At 38.1% G+C, this 18,732-nt stretch overlaps 1 protein-coding gene across 7 annotated transcripts in view; it reads right to left on the bottom strand.

Moving 5' to 3' along the window:
• The window catches only part of RUNX1T1 (RUNX1 partner transcriptional co-repressor 1), a 116,723-nt gene that overhangs the window by 4,497 nt on the left and 93,494 nt on the right, over positions 1 to 18,732 (bottom strand). For all 7 annotated transcript variants that reach the window (XM_074816060.1, XM_074816089.1, XM_074816050.1 and 4 more), the window contains 2 exons: positions 14,859 to 14,927; positions 8,705 to 8,895 (listed from right to left, as the gene is read on the bottom strand). In XM_074816060.1, coding sequence (XP_074672161.1) covers positions 8,705 to 8,895; positions 14,859 to 14,927 — 260 coding nt within the window. The remainder of the gene's footprint in view (positions 1 to 8,704; positions 8,896 to 14,858; positions 14,928 to 18,732) is intronic.

Below are 18,732 nucleotides of genomic sequence, written 5' to 3'. Positions count from 1 at the left end.
GAAGACCTAACACAAATGTAAGACTTGCTACCCTAGGAAAACTTCGATTTTTATCATGTGAGTAATACCATTTGACTCAGTGGCACTTCTGGTAATGAACAGATAAGCTGGAGCCTAAATCTTTGGCAGGATGGGGAAGCCACTACAGAATATGTATGCTATTGACTTTCACTCACTCACTCTATAGCTATGCCAGCTGGATGCTGGAACACAGCCAATCTTTAAGTGATATTCCTCAACTACATAAAAAAAAAAAATTCCCAATTTTGGAATCAAACAAAGACCCAAATCCAAAACAATATTTTAATGAAATTAAGACATTTAATCAGAGTCAAGTGGTTTCATTAGAAAGTATCTGTGTGTTAGTTCCATCCTCTCCCTTTCTGACTTTTTTCTGTTTTGTTTGTTTGGTGGTGGTGTGGGTTTTTTTGGCATAGGCATGTACTGGCAGATGGGGGAAGAGTAACTGTCCAGTGCTCGATTGCTCTTTGAGATTTAAATCAAATGTACATGGCATTCTCAATTCATACTGATTAAACACACAGACTAAACCAGGTAATTGCAGATACATGTGTTGTGGACTTTTTTTTAATTCATAAAATTGTTCCCATCTTTAAAAACACTTTCAAAAAAAGGTGAAATTACCAACACACAGAAACAGATGTTTTTGCTAGTTAAATGTCGGGAATTCAGACTCCTTGTCTGGCATCACCTGGTTTTGATTCAGTATTCATTGTTTCAGGTTCATTTTGCTCAAACTCTGTCCAGTGCTGGAGAGGTAAAACCACCTCTGGAAATGGATAACTGTACTATTCCTGAACATCTTTTCTTTAAAAGACCTTTTATCTCCACAATGAAAAATAACTATAAGTAATTTAGAACACCGTACATGAACAAGTGCATGCACAGACATATGTACGCATAAACCAAGATGACCTGGCAAGTTTGTATTAGCATTTCAAAGAGATACAACGTCTCATCCTACTGACCAGAAAGAGAACAAATTGTGATATACCTGGATTCTCCTTCTTTTGCTATACTAGTATTTCTTAACAGTCACAGTGTACTTGTGAAAGTTTCATTTTGCCAGCTTGATGTCTGCACTGTGATCGGTAAACATGGTGTAATTCTGTTTCAACTGTGCTTGCACAGAATTTCCACCTACTGCCATGCCTGCTGACCTCCTAGTATTTGTTTCCAACTAAATTGCCAGCCCTAGGTTTGGCCAATATTTCCTTTTATTCCCTCAGCTGAAAACAAATACACATGTACAAAACCTCCCCATGCAGACTTTTCTGAAAAGACACTTTTCCCCACATGGAGTAACACTGAAGTCAGCCAGCATCTGCCCAGGTGCAGGAATGCCTCCCTTGTGCAGATCCAATTGCAACACTGAAGTGTGTGCTTTAATTGTGCTGGAATTATTATGAAGATGTCAAACTTTTTCTATTCAAGTATCTGTTTAGTTAATATAGGCCAGCTTCTGGGGAAATCTTCATTTTGCTCTCCTTTTTGAGGAAGGCCTATCTGCACAGACAAAACTGTCTCCAGATGTGACCAGAGCCACAGTATGATATTTCAGTATCTTACCACAAGATCTGTATTGGTATCAGAAAACAGTTGTTTAATTCTAACAGTATTGGTTCAACCTTCTTATTAAGATAGTCATCAATTAACTATCAGCCTGTACAGAACATGAAAAGTGATACATAAGTGAAAGATTTTAATGAAGTAACAAAGCTCTAAGCTGGCTCCTTACATGATTACTTAATGTGCCCTACATTGTCTGGTATGTGATTTTGTCCATTGGACACATTATTTCTAATTTAACAGGTCATTACAGCTTTAGTGTAATTGTGGAAATAAATGCACATAAAATACAAGAATTTCAAAATAAATTTTACAGCTCACATTTATGCAACTTACTGCATTTTTAAAAATCATTCCAGTGTAAATTAACATAAACAAGCACACATGCCATGCAGAGCTCACACTGCGATAGTAGCTGAATTTGACATGAAGAACTCCCTGTCCAAAGCCCTCACTGTTGTGGCCATTCATTGCTCCTTCCCATACTTGAGTAGTGAAAAACAGCAGTAAAGATCAGGCTTGGGCACCACAATCTTTGGCAACAGATGCGTTCTGTTCACACTGCTGGCTGATAGCTCCAGAGCCTCAACTCTACTGAAGAAAAGCCAGGCTTGAGATGCCAACTCGTAGCCTGAGCTGTGCTTCATATGCCCCTGCTCACATATTTCCAGTTGATCCAGATATCATGGACAGAGCTTGAGCTCACTATGGGATTAAATGTGCTGAAGATATTTTCCCCCTTGGAAAGCTCTAGCAGGTGCCAGTAAAATGGAGCACCCTGGCCGAACTGTGTAGACAGCATCTCAGATAACAGGGGACCATAATGTCATGTTGATGACAAGGTGGCAATCATCATACAAGGGCATATAAGCAGGACTATGGACTGCTTTATGGTTGATTTAAGACTCACCATCTCCTAGCACTGGCAAGACCCAACTTTCCAGGCTGGGACAATGCACTTTAGATACAGTGAATCAAGTAAGACAAATAAGACTTGGAAAGAACCCAGAGAAAGGCAGCCAGAATAATCAGAATTCAGACAAACACAAGCTATGAGAAGAGACTAAATGAACTCAGACTGTTAAACCTAAGGAGAGACGGTAGCCTGAGAGGGGATGGTAGCACCCAAACAGCTTGGAGGCTACTGCAGTGAAACAGGCAATGACCATGTCTGCATGGATGAACAGGAGAAGTAATGGGATCAAACTACCTGCAAGAAAAACTGGAAAGAGATGTTATGAGAAATCATTTTAATGACAGACACAAATTGCCTAGAGGCACTTGAGAATCTCCATCACTAAAGCACATGAAAAGCAGGCATCTTACAGGAATGATACAGCTAGAGTTGGTGATGCATTAAGAAAGGGAGTAGCAGATCTCTCAAAGCCTCTCCTGGTCTATCTTCTCTGTCTTTAGGTAGTGACCTACTACACTGCACTTCCAGCTCATGCTTTATAGTTCCAGATGTAGCTAAAACTATGAGGAGGACTGGATTACAGTTTAACTCTGAATTGATTTTCCTGTGAAACTGAGGTTATACAAAAGGCCAGATTCTCAGACTACATAATTCAATTTAACTTCACTCCCTTGAAAATGGATTAATTCAATGAAATTGGGCTAAATTACACCAGATGGGAATCTCGCTCCAAATTTATGCCACCGATCATATTTCATCCTCCTCTTTCAACTGACAAGGAACATCAGTCTTAGGTCAGAGCCTTATCTTAGGTCAGACTCTTAATTCTCATGCACTTAAGCTTCCATCTTCAAACCAACAGAACTCAGAAACTTCTGTTTGCCATCATGAAAATTCTTAAAAACAAATGGTCTCCATTTCTGTGGTCTCCAATACCAGGACACATACTTGTCAATAATTTTGCCCATCCCGTTGCTTTCATCTTTGAAATATTCAACCACAGTTGAGTATTTGCTTTCCTCTGACACCTCCAGCTGAGACTCAGTGTAGAGCTTGCTTAAAGAAGAAAAAAAAAACCAAATGGACTGTGACATGTCAAAGAGATGATGAACTCTGAAATGCCACAGTACAGTGTCAAACATTGCTCTGTCATCTTTGACAAATTCTGGGTTTCCCCAGTTTACCAGGAAAGGAAGCATGGCTGGGTATGAAGAACCCAGATGTTTCCCGGTTCTGCAATGCCCATGGCATTCAAAACTCTATCACTGTTAACCACAAGAAAAAGAACATCTAGAAATCACTGAAACCACAGTGGCGTAAATGAGGACTGTATGAGCCACTGAACACCAGTGTAAAAAAACCAGCAAAGTTGTTTACAAAAACGCTATCCAAGACCCATTAAAAAGGGAAACACATTGGTACTTTGGAAATACCCATTTTGCGTCAAAATGCAGTGCTCCATACGAAGACATTCAAACCTTTAGATGCTTCTAGTAAAGTTATACCTATCACTGAACACTCCAGGCTTCCCCAAGTCACTGTTTATTGTGTGAAGTACATCTGTGTTCATAGAAGTCAGCGTGAGAGAAGCTAAATCCTGAAAACAGAAGTGCGGAGAAGCATACAGAAGAGATGTGCAAACTGGCTAGCCAGGCTTAGCTTAGCAGTCTGGAGCAGTGCCAATGCCCACATCACATCTGGACTGATCCTGTGCAGAACACATGGCTCTGGTGCCTCTGTACCACCCACCACTGCATGGGATGATGTGTTATTTTCTAAGAGATACGCAGCCAAAAACATTAAACATTAGCTGACATAGGTATTAAATTTAATACCAGCCTGAAAACTAGGCTGGCCTGAATCACAGCATCTGATGCTCAGAGTCAGGTTTGCTGGCACAGTTGTGGTCTCAGTGGATTGGACAGCAGAGATTGAACCCAGCTGTCTTCAAAATGTCAGGTAAGTGTGATATTCACATACAACATAAACTGCTGCAATATAAACATAAACAAGCCCTAACATTACACATCTCTTAAAACCGGCGTTGGACCAGTTACATACTTGTTTTATCTGAGCAGATGTCAGCATCTGCTTTAAGTAGAGAGAACTGAAACATTTGTGTTCCTTCTCTGTCCCCAGCCCCCACCCTACTCAAAAGTGAGGAAGAACACCGAGCATCAGATTTTTCAGTGGCATTTTATACCAGAGCAGAAAGACAGATGTTTTGATGATTTCCCTCCCCACTACAATCTGGGCAGGCAGTCTCTTTGCTAAGCTGTTCACCCTTCCTATTAAAATTGATTTGCACAACAGTACATTGCAGCCAAAGCAAGCACGGCAGTCATTAAAGAGTAGGCTGCTCACACATGTTTCGGTACTTAGCCAAGTCAACTACTACTGAATGGGTCATCTTTTGCAAGCAACTGTAAGGAACTGGTAAAGAAATAATTTGTGGTTCAGGAACAGTCATGCTGTCAGGTAGGCCTTCTCCTGTCCTTTTGCTTTCCAACAGCAGCATGCTCTGTTAGCTGGTCTTCAACCAATCCCTCATTAGAAAAACACAAAATAATGAACATGTCCTGGTCAGTCACAAGGGCTTATGCCAAGAAACTATAGAAATCTTTAGAAAATAAATGTACAGACACTGAAGCAGTGGCACTGCGAGTTAAATTATATTTAACAATTCAAACATAAGCAAAGAACAATAGTTCAACAGGTCAGGGTCAGAAATTAAAACTATACTATGTAATGTGGTAATTCTCAAAATATTGAAAAAGTATTCTTAAAAGTCTTCTTAAAAAGTCAAGATGCTTCCAAATATCACACCTCCCCTGTTAGTCCTCTCACTGTCATCAGCTCCCTTTATTTTGCCCTGGTCAGTTCAACATGCCCAACTTCACTGTTTTCTTGCAGCCAATCTTGCACCTAGGCATTCTACTTCTGGGTTAAAACCAAAGCAAAACAAAACACAAAAAAGCCCAAACAAAACCAGAAAAACACCCCAAAAAACCCAACAACCAAAAACAAAAATCAAAAAACCAATCTACTTCTCTTTGTGAGACCTCTGACAGATCTTGGATGAGGATACTACATATTATCTTAAAACTATAATAATTATAAAAAACTGGAGTCTTAGTTCTAGCTATCATTTTGAGCTCTGGAGAAGACTGCAATAAAAATCATGCCACAAAGTTCTCACACCAGAGCAGCTTCAAGAATCCTCAGCTAAGTCCAGGTTGCATTTCACTGAATAACAAATGAAGAGCTGTAAGGGAGAAACCTTGCCAACAGACAGGGAGTGGCCATATTGATGAAAATTATATCTGATACATTAGAAATCTGGTGCCAAATTCCCATCTCCATTCATAGTTTCAACAGCCAAAAGAACAAATGACACCCGTGGGAGAAATATTCTCTGTCAAGAACTGCATGGAGATTATACAGCAGCCTACACTAAACTCTCCTGCAGGCCCTGGCGTAATGTCCTGCCAAGGATAAGAAATGAGGAGTGATGCTCAGCCTTCCTCTAGACCTGTAAGACTGCAGAAGCTGCTCTTCAGCATTCTCATATTTGGAACTGGAAACATTCTAGCCCTGGAAATTTTACTCCAGTGCCTTTAGTACAGAGGAATCTGCGTTGCTGGAAGTGTTCTGTTGAAAGCTGTAAACAGAAGTTTATGGAGACTTATAACCTAGACAAATGAGGAGGGACTATCACAGAGAGATCAAGAGATAATGAACACCAAAGCAAATGTGAAGTTTTATTCCTCAACTCCAATAAACACAAGGTCTCATCTTCAAAGAAACACTTTTCAGACACTAGCAAACTGATCTCCTATCTTCAAAGACAAAGGCAAAGTCTGGTCCATTCTTACAGGAGTTATCCAAAAGAAAGGACAGCCTGTGTTAACAGGTAATTGTGAGAAGCATTGCCCTAAGTGTTTGGAGTTTGGCATAATTAAAAGCCAAAGAGGAACTAATTATAAAAACCTAACAGACACATCTAACTCTCAAATAAGTATCACTGTCATCTCCCTTCACAATTGATCACACACCTGTAAACACAAACTAAGCAAACTTGAGTTTTCTCTGCATGTTTACTAAAACTAGCATTTTTCACCTCAAAACAGCCACCCTGATGTGCCACTCATGACCACATGGGTGAAAGCTGCAGGACCAGGACACTAGACTGGAGACTTTCCAGGTCCAGGAGGCTTGTATCCTCCTTGAGGATGCACAGCCCTGAGAACATCTATAACCCTATGAGCCACATTTCATCAAAATGCAATTAAAAAAATTATTTGCCTTTCTTTAAAGTCCTGTTTCCAAGAAGTGAACAACCTCGTAAGCAATTCCACTGAAGAAATAAGTAAAGATGTCTGTTGTTACACAGTTTTTTCCACAGCTATGATTGCTGAGGAGTTAATTACAGCACACAAACTCTGTACACATATCTTTGGATACACACTTCTTGTGGAAGAATGGGCTATATGTATTGGCACCTAAGTACTTCCTCTGTCCTGCCTGCACTATATCAGTTCACTAAACAGATTTAATTTGCTGTTTCCTTCAAAAGCATTTATTTACCTTTGAGATTTTGGTTTTAACAATAGTAGTCTCTTGTATATATACACACACAAAATGACAGCTCCTTAATGATGCTAAGTCAAACAAATGCCCTTTCCATGAACACAGTGAAGGAAAAATGTCCTTGAGTATCTCAGATACAAAATGCCAATAAATTGAATTTATGTCTCATTTAATCTACAATGGAACAGTTAGTACTTAAAGGGTACATACACTTCCCCTAGTCCCCTTCTTCCTGAGAAACTTTCAGATGCTGAAAATCAATTCCTTTTGTCTCCTTGTTATTCATCTGCTACACATTAAGGAGAAACTCTGGGCATTCAGTGATCCCACAATGGTCTTTCATCTCCAGAGAAGCCTGGTATGAATTAAAATCTTACGCTCCCTCAAATTATGGATGCATACGGCAGCATGCCACTGACTTATCTGCTTGTGATTTTTGCCAGTTTTCTCAGCATGCTGCAGCTAGCTCATCTGCATCTTTCAACTTAAGTGACTCTTCTACAACACTGCCCCTTCAGACAATGAAAACGGGCTTTGACACGGGCATACACAAATATATGTCCCCACACAACAGGTATCACTATCTACTCTTTTTTCCAACTCCCTGACATTTAGAATTTATATTCAAAAGTGGGTTTACTACATCCAAGATCTTGGAACAAGAACAATAAATACTTCATGACAGTAATGTTCTTTCATTTCAGTGGCCTTGAGGGATTAAGATTATACACAAATAACTTTTAACCAATGTAATTTCTTTGTTATGTCTGTTTTTAAGGGCAGTTTTAACTTAGGACATTGTTTTTCTGTAATGAACATAAAATTTAATTGCTGCAGTACTGGTCAAACACACGCTGCTCTTTCACTCCCAGCTTCCAGCTAGTCATGCTGCTGGATGTCCCGTACCACAGCAATTCAAGGCCTCCACTCTCAGGTCTGAAAGTAAATCAAGGCTTAACATACTTATGCTTGTTTTACTCTTTGCTGCTCCTTCAGTCTATTTTTCCTCCTTCCAAACACTGTTTGCCCACTCCTCAACTCTCACAATATTCCCCCGAAGCCAGAGCAACACATTCAAAACAAGGAAACACTTGCAAATCCACATTCACATTCTGTCCTACAGGAACCATCATCTTTTGCTAATCGCTTTTACATACAACACTTTCCCCAGACAAGCTTTTAGCCACCTTGCTCTACAATCTCTTAAATGAATCACTTCTTTGTTTAAATTAGATTTCAGTGTGAAATATTTTCCATCAAGCAATCTTGTTATCTATTCAATCTGGTAGTTTGAAGAGCTTTAAAATAAAGCTACTGAAAAGCTAAATTAGAACAGAAATGTGTTCATTATACGTAACCCTGAACAGCAGTTAAAAGGTGAGAACACAGTTCAAGTTCATTAGCTATTTTAGACTCACATTACAACATAGACAAGAAAATTTGGAGCTCAGCATGTGCTGGAAATATGCGTCCAAAGCAACTGTGCAAACAGTTAATAGCGGGCACTGAATTGCCAAGTCACATGGAGAGCCTGTGTCAGCTTGAAGCTCGATCAGATACACCTAGGGTTTGCAGCCAGAGGTGATGCCTGCCCAGCGAAGACCTTACCTCGCTTGAATCCTCCTGCTGATTGATAACAGCTAGTGCATCCTCTGCAGCCTGGCGCTTGGCTTCGGCAACAGTGCGCTCCATCTTGGCTCTCTCTGAAGTGATCATGTCATGAGCTTTCCGCTCTGCCTCCGACACTGCCTTCTGCAACTCGGCCATCGCCTGACGCTTTACTTCATTGACAGCTTCTTCTACAAAGGAGGGAAGAAATTCTCATCAGCACAGGACGTTTGGCACAGGGCTATGTAGGACTGATGCGTGAAATGCAGCAGATACTCTATACTAAGAGTCTTCCTTTTGTGTAGGACACAGAGGAACCTAGTTCCTCAAGACTCTTCAAAGACCACCCAGGTGCTTCCTTACCTCTCCATCACCAAAGTCTCCAACACTTGTGATGATTCTTGCTATTTTGATTCGCAGCCAGTACTTCTTTAAGTACAGACATTTCAGATCTCTAGCGCGTTATTTTTGTAATCTTTTTGAATATTTTACTTGGAAAATTAGTTTTGCAGCACACCGGATTTATTAGTATGTTTGGCACAAATTATTATTAAATATATAATATTACAGATTTTTTTCAAAAATGTATCTTTAAGCTCTGGAAATTAAGACAGGTTTTATAATCATTTACAATTTTTCCCCCATATGTTAATGAATAAATACATGAAGTTAAAAAAAAAAAAACCAAGAGTTTATTTTAAAATTTTAAATCACTGGTCTAGTATCTTTTCCTGGACATATAATTTTACGAGCCAAAATTAAAATTTGTTTATGAACATTCATCTGACCTCTTGATCTCTCCTTCAAACCCATGTTTACACTGTGAAGACTCAACTTCCTGGCTCTGCAGAGCTCTTGAGCAAGGCTTCAGTGCACAATTAACACTGGGCAGGGGCACACCGCTTCATTAAATTCAAACCTTCATGCTTCTCGTAAAATAACTAAGTCAGTATGAGCCATTTCTTCTGTATATACTAGCATCATATCTTTTATTCCGGAAAACATGGATTGTCACAAATTAGTTATTTGGGTTTGATGCAGGAAGAGTACAAAGATTTTACTAATGAACAGTCTTTTAATTGACAACTAAAACAAGTAATTTCTTTTTTTTTTTTAAATTAACTACTCTAATTAACAAGGAAACCATCCTCCCCCTGCATTAGTTTATCTAATTTTCATCTTTATTCAAAGCAAAATGACAATGATTAATTGAAAATTTAATAAGCAGTAATTATTAACTTGGCAAACCTAGTACCAATTAACACTCTATTAAAACTAATTATGACATGTTTCATTCAAGTGTTTGCACTTAATTGTTTCATCCACTTAAAAACCACCTTAATTAAATGTTCTGTTTAATTAAAAACATAGATTTCTAATAAAAATGTTTTACTGTAGATTAAAATCTAAGTATTACAATTGTGTTACGGGTTTGAGTTTTAGTCCATGCATTTAGCCCATGTATTTGTGTGCACACACACACACATAGACCTAACTCTTATGTACAGATACTAAGTCAATAACTCTCTTGAGCTATGTCTCATAGCTCTACACTTGTTATTTAAAAAACAAGTAAGGACTACACGAAGTCTGCATTTTCAGTTATTAAGCAAATTAAAATAAAGGCTTAACTTTAAGCCATGTACTAAGTAAAATAAAATTTATTAAAATGAAAGAAGAGTTCTATTACTCTGTGTGTGTGTGTTATGTGTGTGCATGTCTGCAAGAGATGTTTCAATTGAAGTTTGTTGGGGGGAATTTAGAGATAAAACTTATGCCTTTATTTTTCTGAGGCTGAAAATATGCCCTTATATTACCCTATCATAAATGTTGTTTAGGGGAAAACCTCGGGAGAGGCAAAAATCATACCCTTCAACCATACAGCCAAGGCTTAATTTACTTTGAATATTCAAGGTGAATTAAAATTCTATGTAAGTGGCAATACAGGACAATAATTTTTGCTTACGATCAAAACTGCAGCTAGACTAATTGTATATGCAAATCAGGCAATTTATATTTAAATTATGCATTCCTATTCTAGTCCCACAGGCACACACAGATCAGCAAAGGGAATTGGTAGGACATTTGCAAGGTGCTTGAATATTTATTACCAACTGCAAACATTCACTGATCGTGAGAAAAGAAATATACACAGGCAAACATACAGATGCAATTTTATTACCATTTTCATAAAAATGAGGCAACTTAAATACAGACGTTTTGTGTCTGTGAACTGCAGTTACTAACAAAGTGGATTTCTTTGAGAAAATCTGTAGTCTCGCTGATATTTGCTACCAATAGAAATTATCTTTGTATGGCATGATGCACTTTCATTACATCATATAAATTTAGTTTTACGTTGAAGTGTTTGCAGTAGTTAGAAATGCCAGTTTAAACTATTATAGTAAACAGAAGCACAATACTCCCAACATTTTAGAGGCTTCTAATTTTATAGTTTTTCATCCTACATAATCTACTTGTTTTCAGTCTAAATATAGAAATTGAACCTTATATTCCGATTTCTATATTGCGTAAGTTTTTTTGCAAAGCTTCTGAGAGTGTGAAGATGTTAACAGTGATTGCAAGGCCATATGCCTGACTGATACTTTTTAATTGGCATAAACTATGGTTTGAACTTCAGTATTTCCATTAACTTTGACAACAGAATTTCTGTTGTGCTATACTAACTGTGAAAACAAATAGTTAAAAAATGTTGGGTTTTTTGTCACAATGCACCACCATTATTTCAATATATTATGAACTCATGAACACACAAATAAACTAGACAAAATTTCCTATCACTGAATTTCTACACATCTTCTCAAAATAAGTGTTTCCACTACTTACAGGTATTTTATAGACCTAGAATGCAGGTTTCATAGTTTCAGGTAGAAACAAGAACTTTACTATCTGTGCAGGAAGAGTTACAGCTGACAGTGAAGATTTATTTGCCTTGACAATGCTGAGCTATGAAGACCAAGAATGACACTAGCACTCTTCCTTTCTTTGCATTTCCTTTCTCTGCATTTCCAGAGAAGGGAAGCGTGATTAGATTCCAGTATCAGAAAACATAAATCTGGAAGTTTTTAAAAACAAGCATCTCAGATGCATGTATCTGCATCCTCTATTTTCCCACTAATGCTAAGCATTCTTGACATAAATCCACTCTGTCATTTTAGGAATGCAACTGAAATCTTCCTTCCCTTTGAGTAGCTCTAACTCATGAGAGAAGCTCCAGGAAGAAAACAGCCTGTGTGGAATAGCCATTACTCAGCGTTATCAGAGGTCCTTCAAGCCAACTCAGGAGAGGTACTCAACTCATCATTCACTGCTGTATAGAACCCAACATGATGATTCACCAGCCACCTCTTGGTCACCTCCCTCACACATCATGGGCACGCTCAGTCCACATGATGAGAAAAGAAAGATGGTGAGCAAGGGTGCAGTCCCATGCCACCACGACATTTTGCATCATCTCACTCTCAGGCTGACCCTGGCAAAGAAGGCCATTTGCAGTTGGTGACATGAGTTATCTCAGCTTCATACCCCAAAATGTACCATCTCTTTCTCAGGACTACCCTGGAGAAGGAGCAGAGGCCTTATTGTATTTGTATGACAAAGTATGGTCATTCCACATCTGTTTGGTAACTCCAGAGCTCCCATTTGAACTGCCATGAACAGTAAGCCTTGCTAAGTGATCGGGGGTGGCTGGAAGACAGTTTCCTCATGACACAAAATGAAGCTAAGGCAGCAGACCACAGCGGGCCTGGGATCCCCTCAGTATTTAATACAGAGAAATAGTTATTTCTAGAGAGCAAGTCATCCAGCCTATGATCTGACTGATCCTATTCACATGCCTGCCTTTCTCTCTTGACTACTGTGAGGGACACCAAGAACTTGGCTTGGACTCTTCATCTACATATCCGTATTTCAATGAGGTGAATCAGGGCACTGATGACTCCTTTCTACTCATGTATGAAACTGAATTGGGCTCACGTGGCTTTAATTCACATGGTGCTGCATACTATGCGCTTGCTCCAACAATCACTAAAGCATGTACTTACCTTGGTATAGTTCAAGAATTATGCTGGAGTCTATCAGTCTCCAAACCTTTAAAGTGAATCCCTTTTTCACATGCTTTTGAGGTTGCTTATTAACCATTTTTATGCCAAATTCTTTCACTTCAATGGATTCAGAATCCCAATCAGACTTCTAAACTTGATTCAGCTGTCTACACATTGGTCTTTATGGACATTTCAAATACCAAGCTGTCCATACTGAGACAGCAGAAATTAATTGTGAAAGATCTGCAGACTTCTTGACTGGCAGTTGAACCCCAATCTCAAATGGCACTAGAGACCTATTCTTACAGAGCTGAATTGCACCTTTACTGCCTTGATTATGAGACCTCCAACTTCAGTGCACCCTCCTGAAAATGAAGGCCCATGACTTAGGAGAAGCAGTATGTTTTCATATGTTTTACTACTCTCAGTAACAGATACAGGTATGCATCCTGTAGAGAGTCAGACTGGTTTTATTCTCCAGTTCACAGGCATGCTCAGTTAATACACGGAATCTGATTTAAACTCACATCAGCATGAAAATAGAGACTGGAAATAGGACCAAACAGAAAACTTCTGTTTCGAAGGAACTGATAACATACATGTTTCACAAGATGACATGTCACAGCTCCTGTACACCACCATTTGTGGATATATGCAATGTGAATGCACATCCAATTTTATAACTCAAGCTATAACCTCAATTAACTTGTGTTGCTAGCTTATGAAGAAACTGTTTTTCTTTTATTGTACTGCATCTAGGAGTCATAAATGACCTGATATGACAAATGACATAAAACCCTAGATTTTGAAAGAGGAATAAAGTTCCTGAAATTCAATTGAATGATGCTCCTCTTACTGAGATTTCCTGGGACTGCATATTTTTTCTTATTTTTCATTTAAGATGTTAACATAAATACAGCAAAACAAACTGTAAAAATACTTTTAGACATTGAGTTACAAAGGCTATACTTTCCTTGGAAAAAATAAAAATACATAGATCATTTTGTTATTTTTCATAGAAAACACCATAGTTCAACAAATATTAACATATTGACAAATGTAGACTTTACATGATAAACCCACACCACACCAAAACCACAACTTCTTGTCTGATGAAATGATATGCCAGCATAACTGGTTTACGCATATGTTCTGTATATAGTTTAAAATACACCAAAAATCAGCAAGCAGTTACAGGAGATTTGATCAGAAAGCATATTTGCCATTTAATCATTAACTCCTGCTCAGACAGCTGCTGTAGACTTCATGGTTATACAGGTGTTCAAAAGCAGGGTGTGTGTATAAGTGTACATATAGAAGCTTAACTACCTTGCTGAAGTTCAAGAGCTACTTCCTGGCCCCTCTGAAAACAAGGAAGCTCATATCGATGTCAAAAGAGCAAAGGTTTAGTTCCAGCACCATAATGGGATCCTTGCCAGGAAACTCCTGTGCTCAGGCAGAGTTTCAAAGTGTTGAAGAAAACTCTGCACAACCACAATATCTGCCCATGGTGCTTTCCAAGCTCAGGGAAGACGCTGTCAATGCCCGTGCAACCATCCAGAGCAGTGGCTGAGACATGATCTTGCTTACTTCATTGAAAACTTTGCAGGTTTATGAGCACAGACTTCACTGGGGGCTGATAGGCACAAGATCTTTTTAAAATTAAGAATGGTTACACTGCATAGCTGAAAGTTTTTCTTTAACAAGTATACTTAGGTTTTTTCCCCGCCTTTGGGAATTCTTACCTTAACTAGGTAAGAATCTTGAAGCTAAAAAAAAAAAAATCCCAATTTTTTTTAAAAAATTGCTAACAGACTGAAACTTTAGCATATCAAGTTTCAGCCTGAAACCATTATAACCCCTGAAAATAAGGGGCCTTAATGGAACTACTGATATCCCCTAACCATAGCAGCAGATGCTTCTATTATAAAGATGATTTCATGTCCTGATCAGTTACAGTTTAAGATTATTAAACACAATTTCTTCTTGTTACTAGTAAGCCCTTTTTTTTTTTTATTCCTCACATCAGTGCATTAACAACTGCATACAGCTGCCAGAAGACTAAGCTGGTGTTTTTAAACAGTTCTTACCAGCTTTCTTCCAGATCTCCTCTGGCACGTATCCAGACGCAGGCCTGTGAAGGAATTCCCGATGTGATTCTGCAGGAGGAGGGGGTGTGGAGGGAAAAAGAAAGAGCATCATAAGCAATGCTTGCTTTTTGAGAACAAGGCTTAGAGAAATACCTTTTTCCTTTACTTATTGCTCAGACAAAAAAATCGCGTGAAGTTTTTCTTTACTAAAAATAAAACAGATGCTGTGGCTGTAGCTCACGAATGTTACGTGGACCAGATCAATGTTTAGGACTTGAATGTCTCATCTTAAGGCAAGCTGGGACGAGTTTGCTTTATTTTTATTTTACAGCATTTCAAGTCAACTCTATATGACAGTTTCCATGCTTTTAAGGCTGGCTTTGCGAGGCCAACTGAGGGAGTGACATGCTTCATCCTTTGTCATTATGTTTATGAAAAGGAAGAAGAAGGAGGGCAACAGTCCAGGATTGGCACTTCTGCTCTGTGAAAACAGAATGGCTACTGAGGAGCGGAGATAAAAGCCAAGATGTCATTCCAGTGATCAAATAAGCTGTCCACAGAAAAAGAAAGGGGTGTTTCTCTATGTTCAGAGCTATGCTTTCCCATATCTGAGGCCATGTTGGCAACTGTAGCTGCATGAGTGAAAAACAGAACATTTAACTTTAGGTTAAGCCCCTAAATACATATGCTGCCAAACAACCTCACTAGAGCTGAAGCTGGTATTTCACCCGTATATTTCAATCACATTTTGACGACTCTTTCCCCACAACTCCTCTTTTTTTAAAGGGTTTAACCTCTGGGCCTGAGCCTAAGAGCTCTGAAATCAGCAAAATCCCTTCCACACAGACTTCAAAGACGGAAGATCAGACAATACAGAAAGAAAATTCACTTTGGCCTGAAATTTAGCATACAGATTCTCAGGAGATTAAAAGCTGCTCTTTTCAAATACAATTTAAAAACCGATCAACTATTTTTCAATGTAATAGAGGAGAAATTGAAAGCAAAACCAAAACCACATAAAGGTAAGTTCATTGCCATGATTCCTATTGCCCGTGTGACAGAATTCAATTGCCAAAATAACTTGATTTATTACATTAAAGATAAGGTTTGAATCTTTTTAGAAATGTTGCTAGAAATTAAACATCCTTTTTGATGACTGAGTCTGAAACATAACAAAAGTACATGTGCCATTCTTTGAATACTAATTTTTACTAAATATATTCATTTTTGCATCTTAAAGTTATCATTTGCTAACTTGGTCAAAAAGTAGTATAGTATTTTTAAGAAAAAGGTTGAACCATTAGGTTTTGCAAATTGTTTTATACCATCATACATATGCATGCAGTACTCTGTATATATAGTAGGCTACAGAAACTTAAATACATTTAAAAGATGAGATTTAGTATTTCAGACAGCTAACAAAGGTGGAAATGACAGGGGCTCTTTCAGCTACACAGAGAATAGGGAATCCCAGTCCCTGCGCACTGTTCCACAGATGCAGTTTCTAGCACGTGAATCTGCAGACACCGACGGGGTGGACTGAATCTTCCCATCTGACAGGCAGCTGAGTGGATTTCCCCAGCTCTTCTGTTTGTCACTAAAGTATGGGATGAAAATAAAATGGATTTTTGTAGGCAGAATTTCACACCTCTCAAGCACAAAATGATGGGTGGGTGTGTGCAATATTCTGCAAAACAGCTAACTATTTACATTGGTTTAATTGACTTGATAGAGGACTGCAGACCTGATGCTGAAAATGGGAAAATTCTCAGTATCACTTGGCTCATAGGATTCTGGAGTCAACAAATATCATTGTGTACACTCTTCCCATCCCTTGGAGGCTTTTAGACTTATAGGCACAGTGCCAGTTCAGTCAGGGACAGAGGCGGCAGCAGCAAACATTGCTTGAAAGCTCAGGAAAACTAAAGGCAAAAAATTAAAACACTCTTTATTTGCAATTCCTGCAATACCTGCAGGGAAAAACCCAACCAGACTCCAAATGTGGCAAAACATGGGGTTTGTTGCATTCATGTCTCGTTCTCTATGTTGCCTTTTCCTGGCTGTTATTTAAGGTACCATCATGGCGAGGGGATCATAACCTTGGTTTAAGCCCTTTACCATGGTACTTAGTATTACAAATAAAAGAGACGTGGAGCTGATTTTTTTGGTACACATGACTTTCCTAAAATGGAATTCAATGACATAAATGACCAGATTGCCAGCTAATTGTTAAAATTTCCAAAACATAAACATCAATCAAGCTCTTATTCCAACCACAAATTATTTACATGAGGAATGAGATCCTCTGCAAGAAGAATGAAATCAAGAGCTTGTAAGAGACTTTCCCATAGTTTGGAATGGCACACAAGAAAAGACAAGAAGCACTTATGAAGATAATAAAAACCATATTTCCCAAGTAAAAAAAAATATTATTAGCATGGCTATTGTTTAGTCAGTGGTGATGAGTCCATGAAAACAATCTTCAGGGCTAAACTACAGGACATGACTAAAGGATATATCTTATGTTACTGTATTTTTAAGGTAAAGTAACACATTCAGATTAAAAATCGGAATTCAATTTAAAATGTCCAGATTAAGAATCACAGGACTTGTTCACTAAAACACAAAGGATATTAACTTGGACATCTAGCAAACTCAAACGAAAAGTAACACAGTTGAGTGGAGTCCCTGAAATACCAAACGCAAAACTGCAAAAAGCCATAATGAGGAAAACACATTATATTAACTAACTGCAGCACCTAGAAGTCACAGTAAATTCTACCTGGAAGGAAACAGAATGAAATCAAACAAAATCAGGAATAACCTGAAGTGATAACACAGCTCATACAGAAAAGGATAACAGCTTTTACTGGTCAGACATAATACAAAGGGGTTTAAATGGTGAAAATTAAACAATGTTATTATGCAGAACAATGGGAGGTACACTACTGAATTTACTTGAAATTCATGGCAAGGCGTGGTTAGAAAGTACTTGCTGATAATCAGTCTGGTTCCTACTGAACCTGATGAAAAAGCCAAACAAGGAAAATAAAAAGCACATACACATGAGAGTAATCAGTACTTGTCTGTGAAGAGCTTAAATGACATAAAAATAAAATAGATTTTGAAATAAATTTTTTGACATTTTCAATTTTAATGTGAAATACACTTTTCAGCAAGAAAGATGTTGGACTGGAACATAAGAATACACATGAGGAACAGACACAAAAACTGGTCTCAGTTTCAGCCTCGCATTCTACTGAAGAGTAGAGAACAACATAATATATTATTTTGTAAAATATATAGAAAAAGTACTATTTTTAGTCTATCCTGGATTTTTTTTAATAAGAAAGAAAACATTCACCCCCCAAAATTCCTATTGTTACAATATGGTGCAGGGTTCCATATGAGCCCTGGCGTATTTATTTCAAGAACGTATTCAACCATAAGAATCATCACCAGTTAATTGATCAACCAGGTTTCTGGAGTCTAATGAGTAGAAATATATTGTAGATGGCTTATTTTTGGTGGTTTTAAGATAAAGAGAATAGGTGCTGAATGTACTGAAATAGAGAGATGTGGAGAGTTGTAAAAGCAAAAATAAATATGGGTCTGTGAAGTGAAACTTGAGACAAAAAGCTAGGACCAAATAAAGGATATGAACTCTCACATGATAAAAGGGCCAAACCCAAAGAAAACAAGAGCAGAAAAACTTAAAAGGACAAGATATGTTCAAAAGTCTCAAAAAGCCTAATCCATATTTGGAAAGAAGGAACAGAAGATGGGTTGACAATACAAAAGAATGGAAGTTTTTATCACTGGTCAATGACATCCAAGTCTATAATAACAAAATATTAAGAAAAGGAGATGAACA

The sequence above is a fragment of the Strix aluco genome, chromosome 1, assembly GCF_031877795.1.
Source record: "Strix aluco isolate bStrAlu1 chromosome 1, bStrAlu1.hap1, whole genome shotgun sequence".
Taxonomy (NCBI): domain Eukaryota; kingdom Metazoa; phylum Chordata; class Aves; order Strigiformes; family Strigidae; genus Strix; species Strix aluco.
This window is presented reverse-complemented; position numbering and strand designations above follow the sequence as displayed.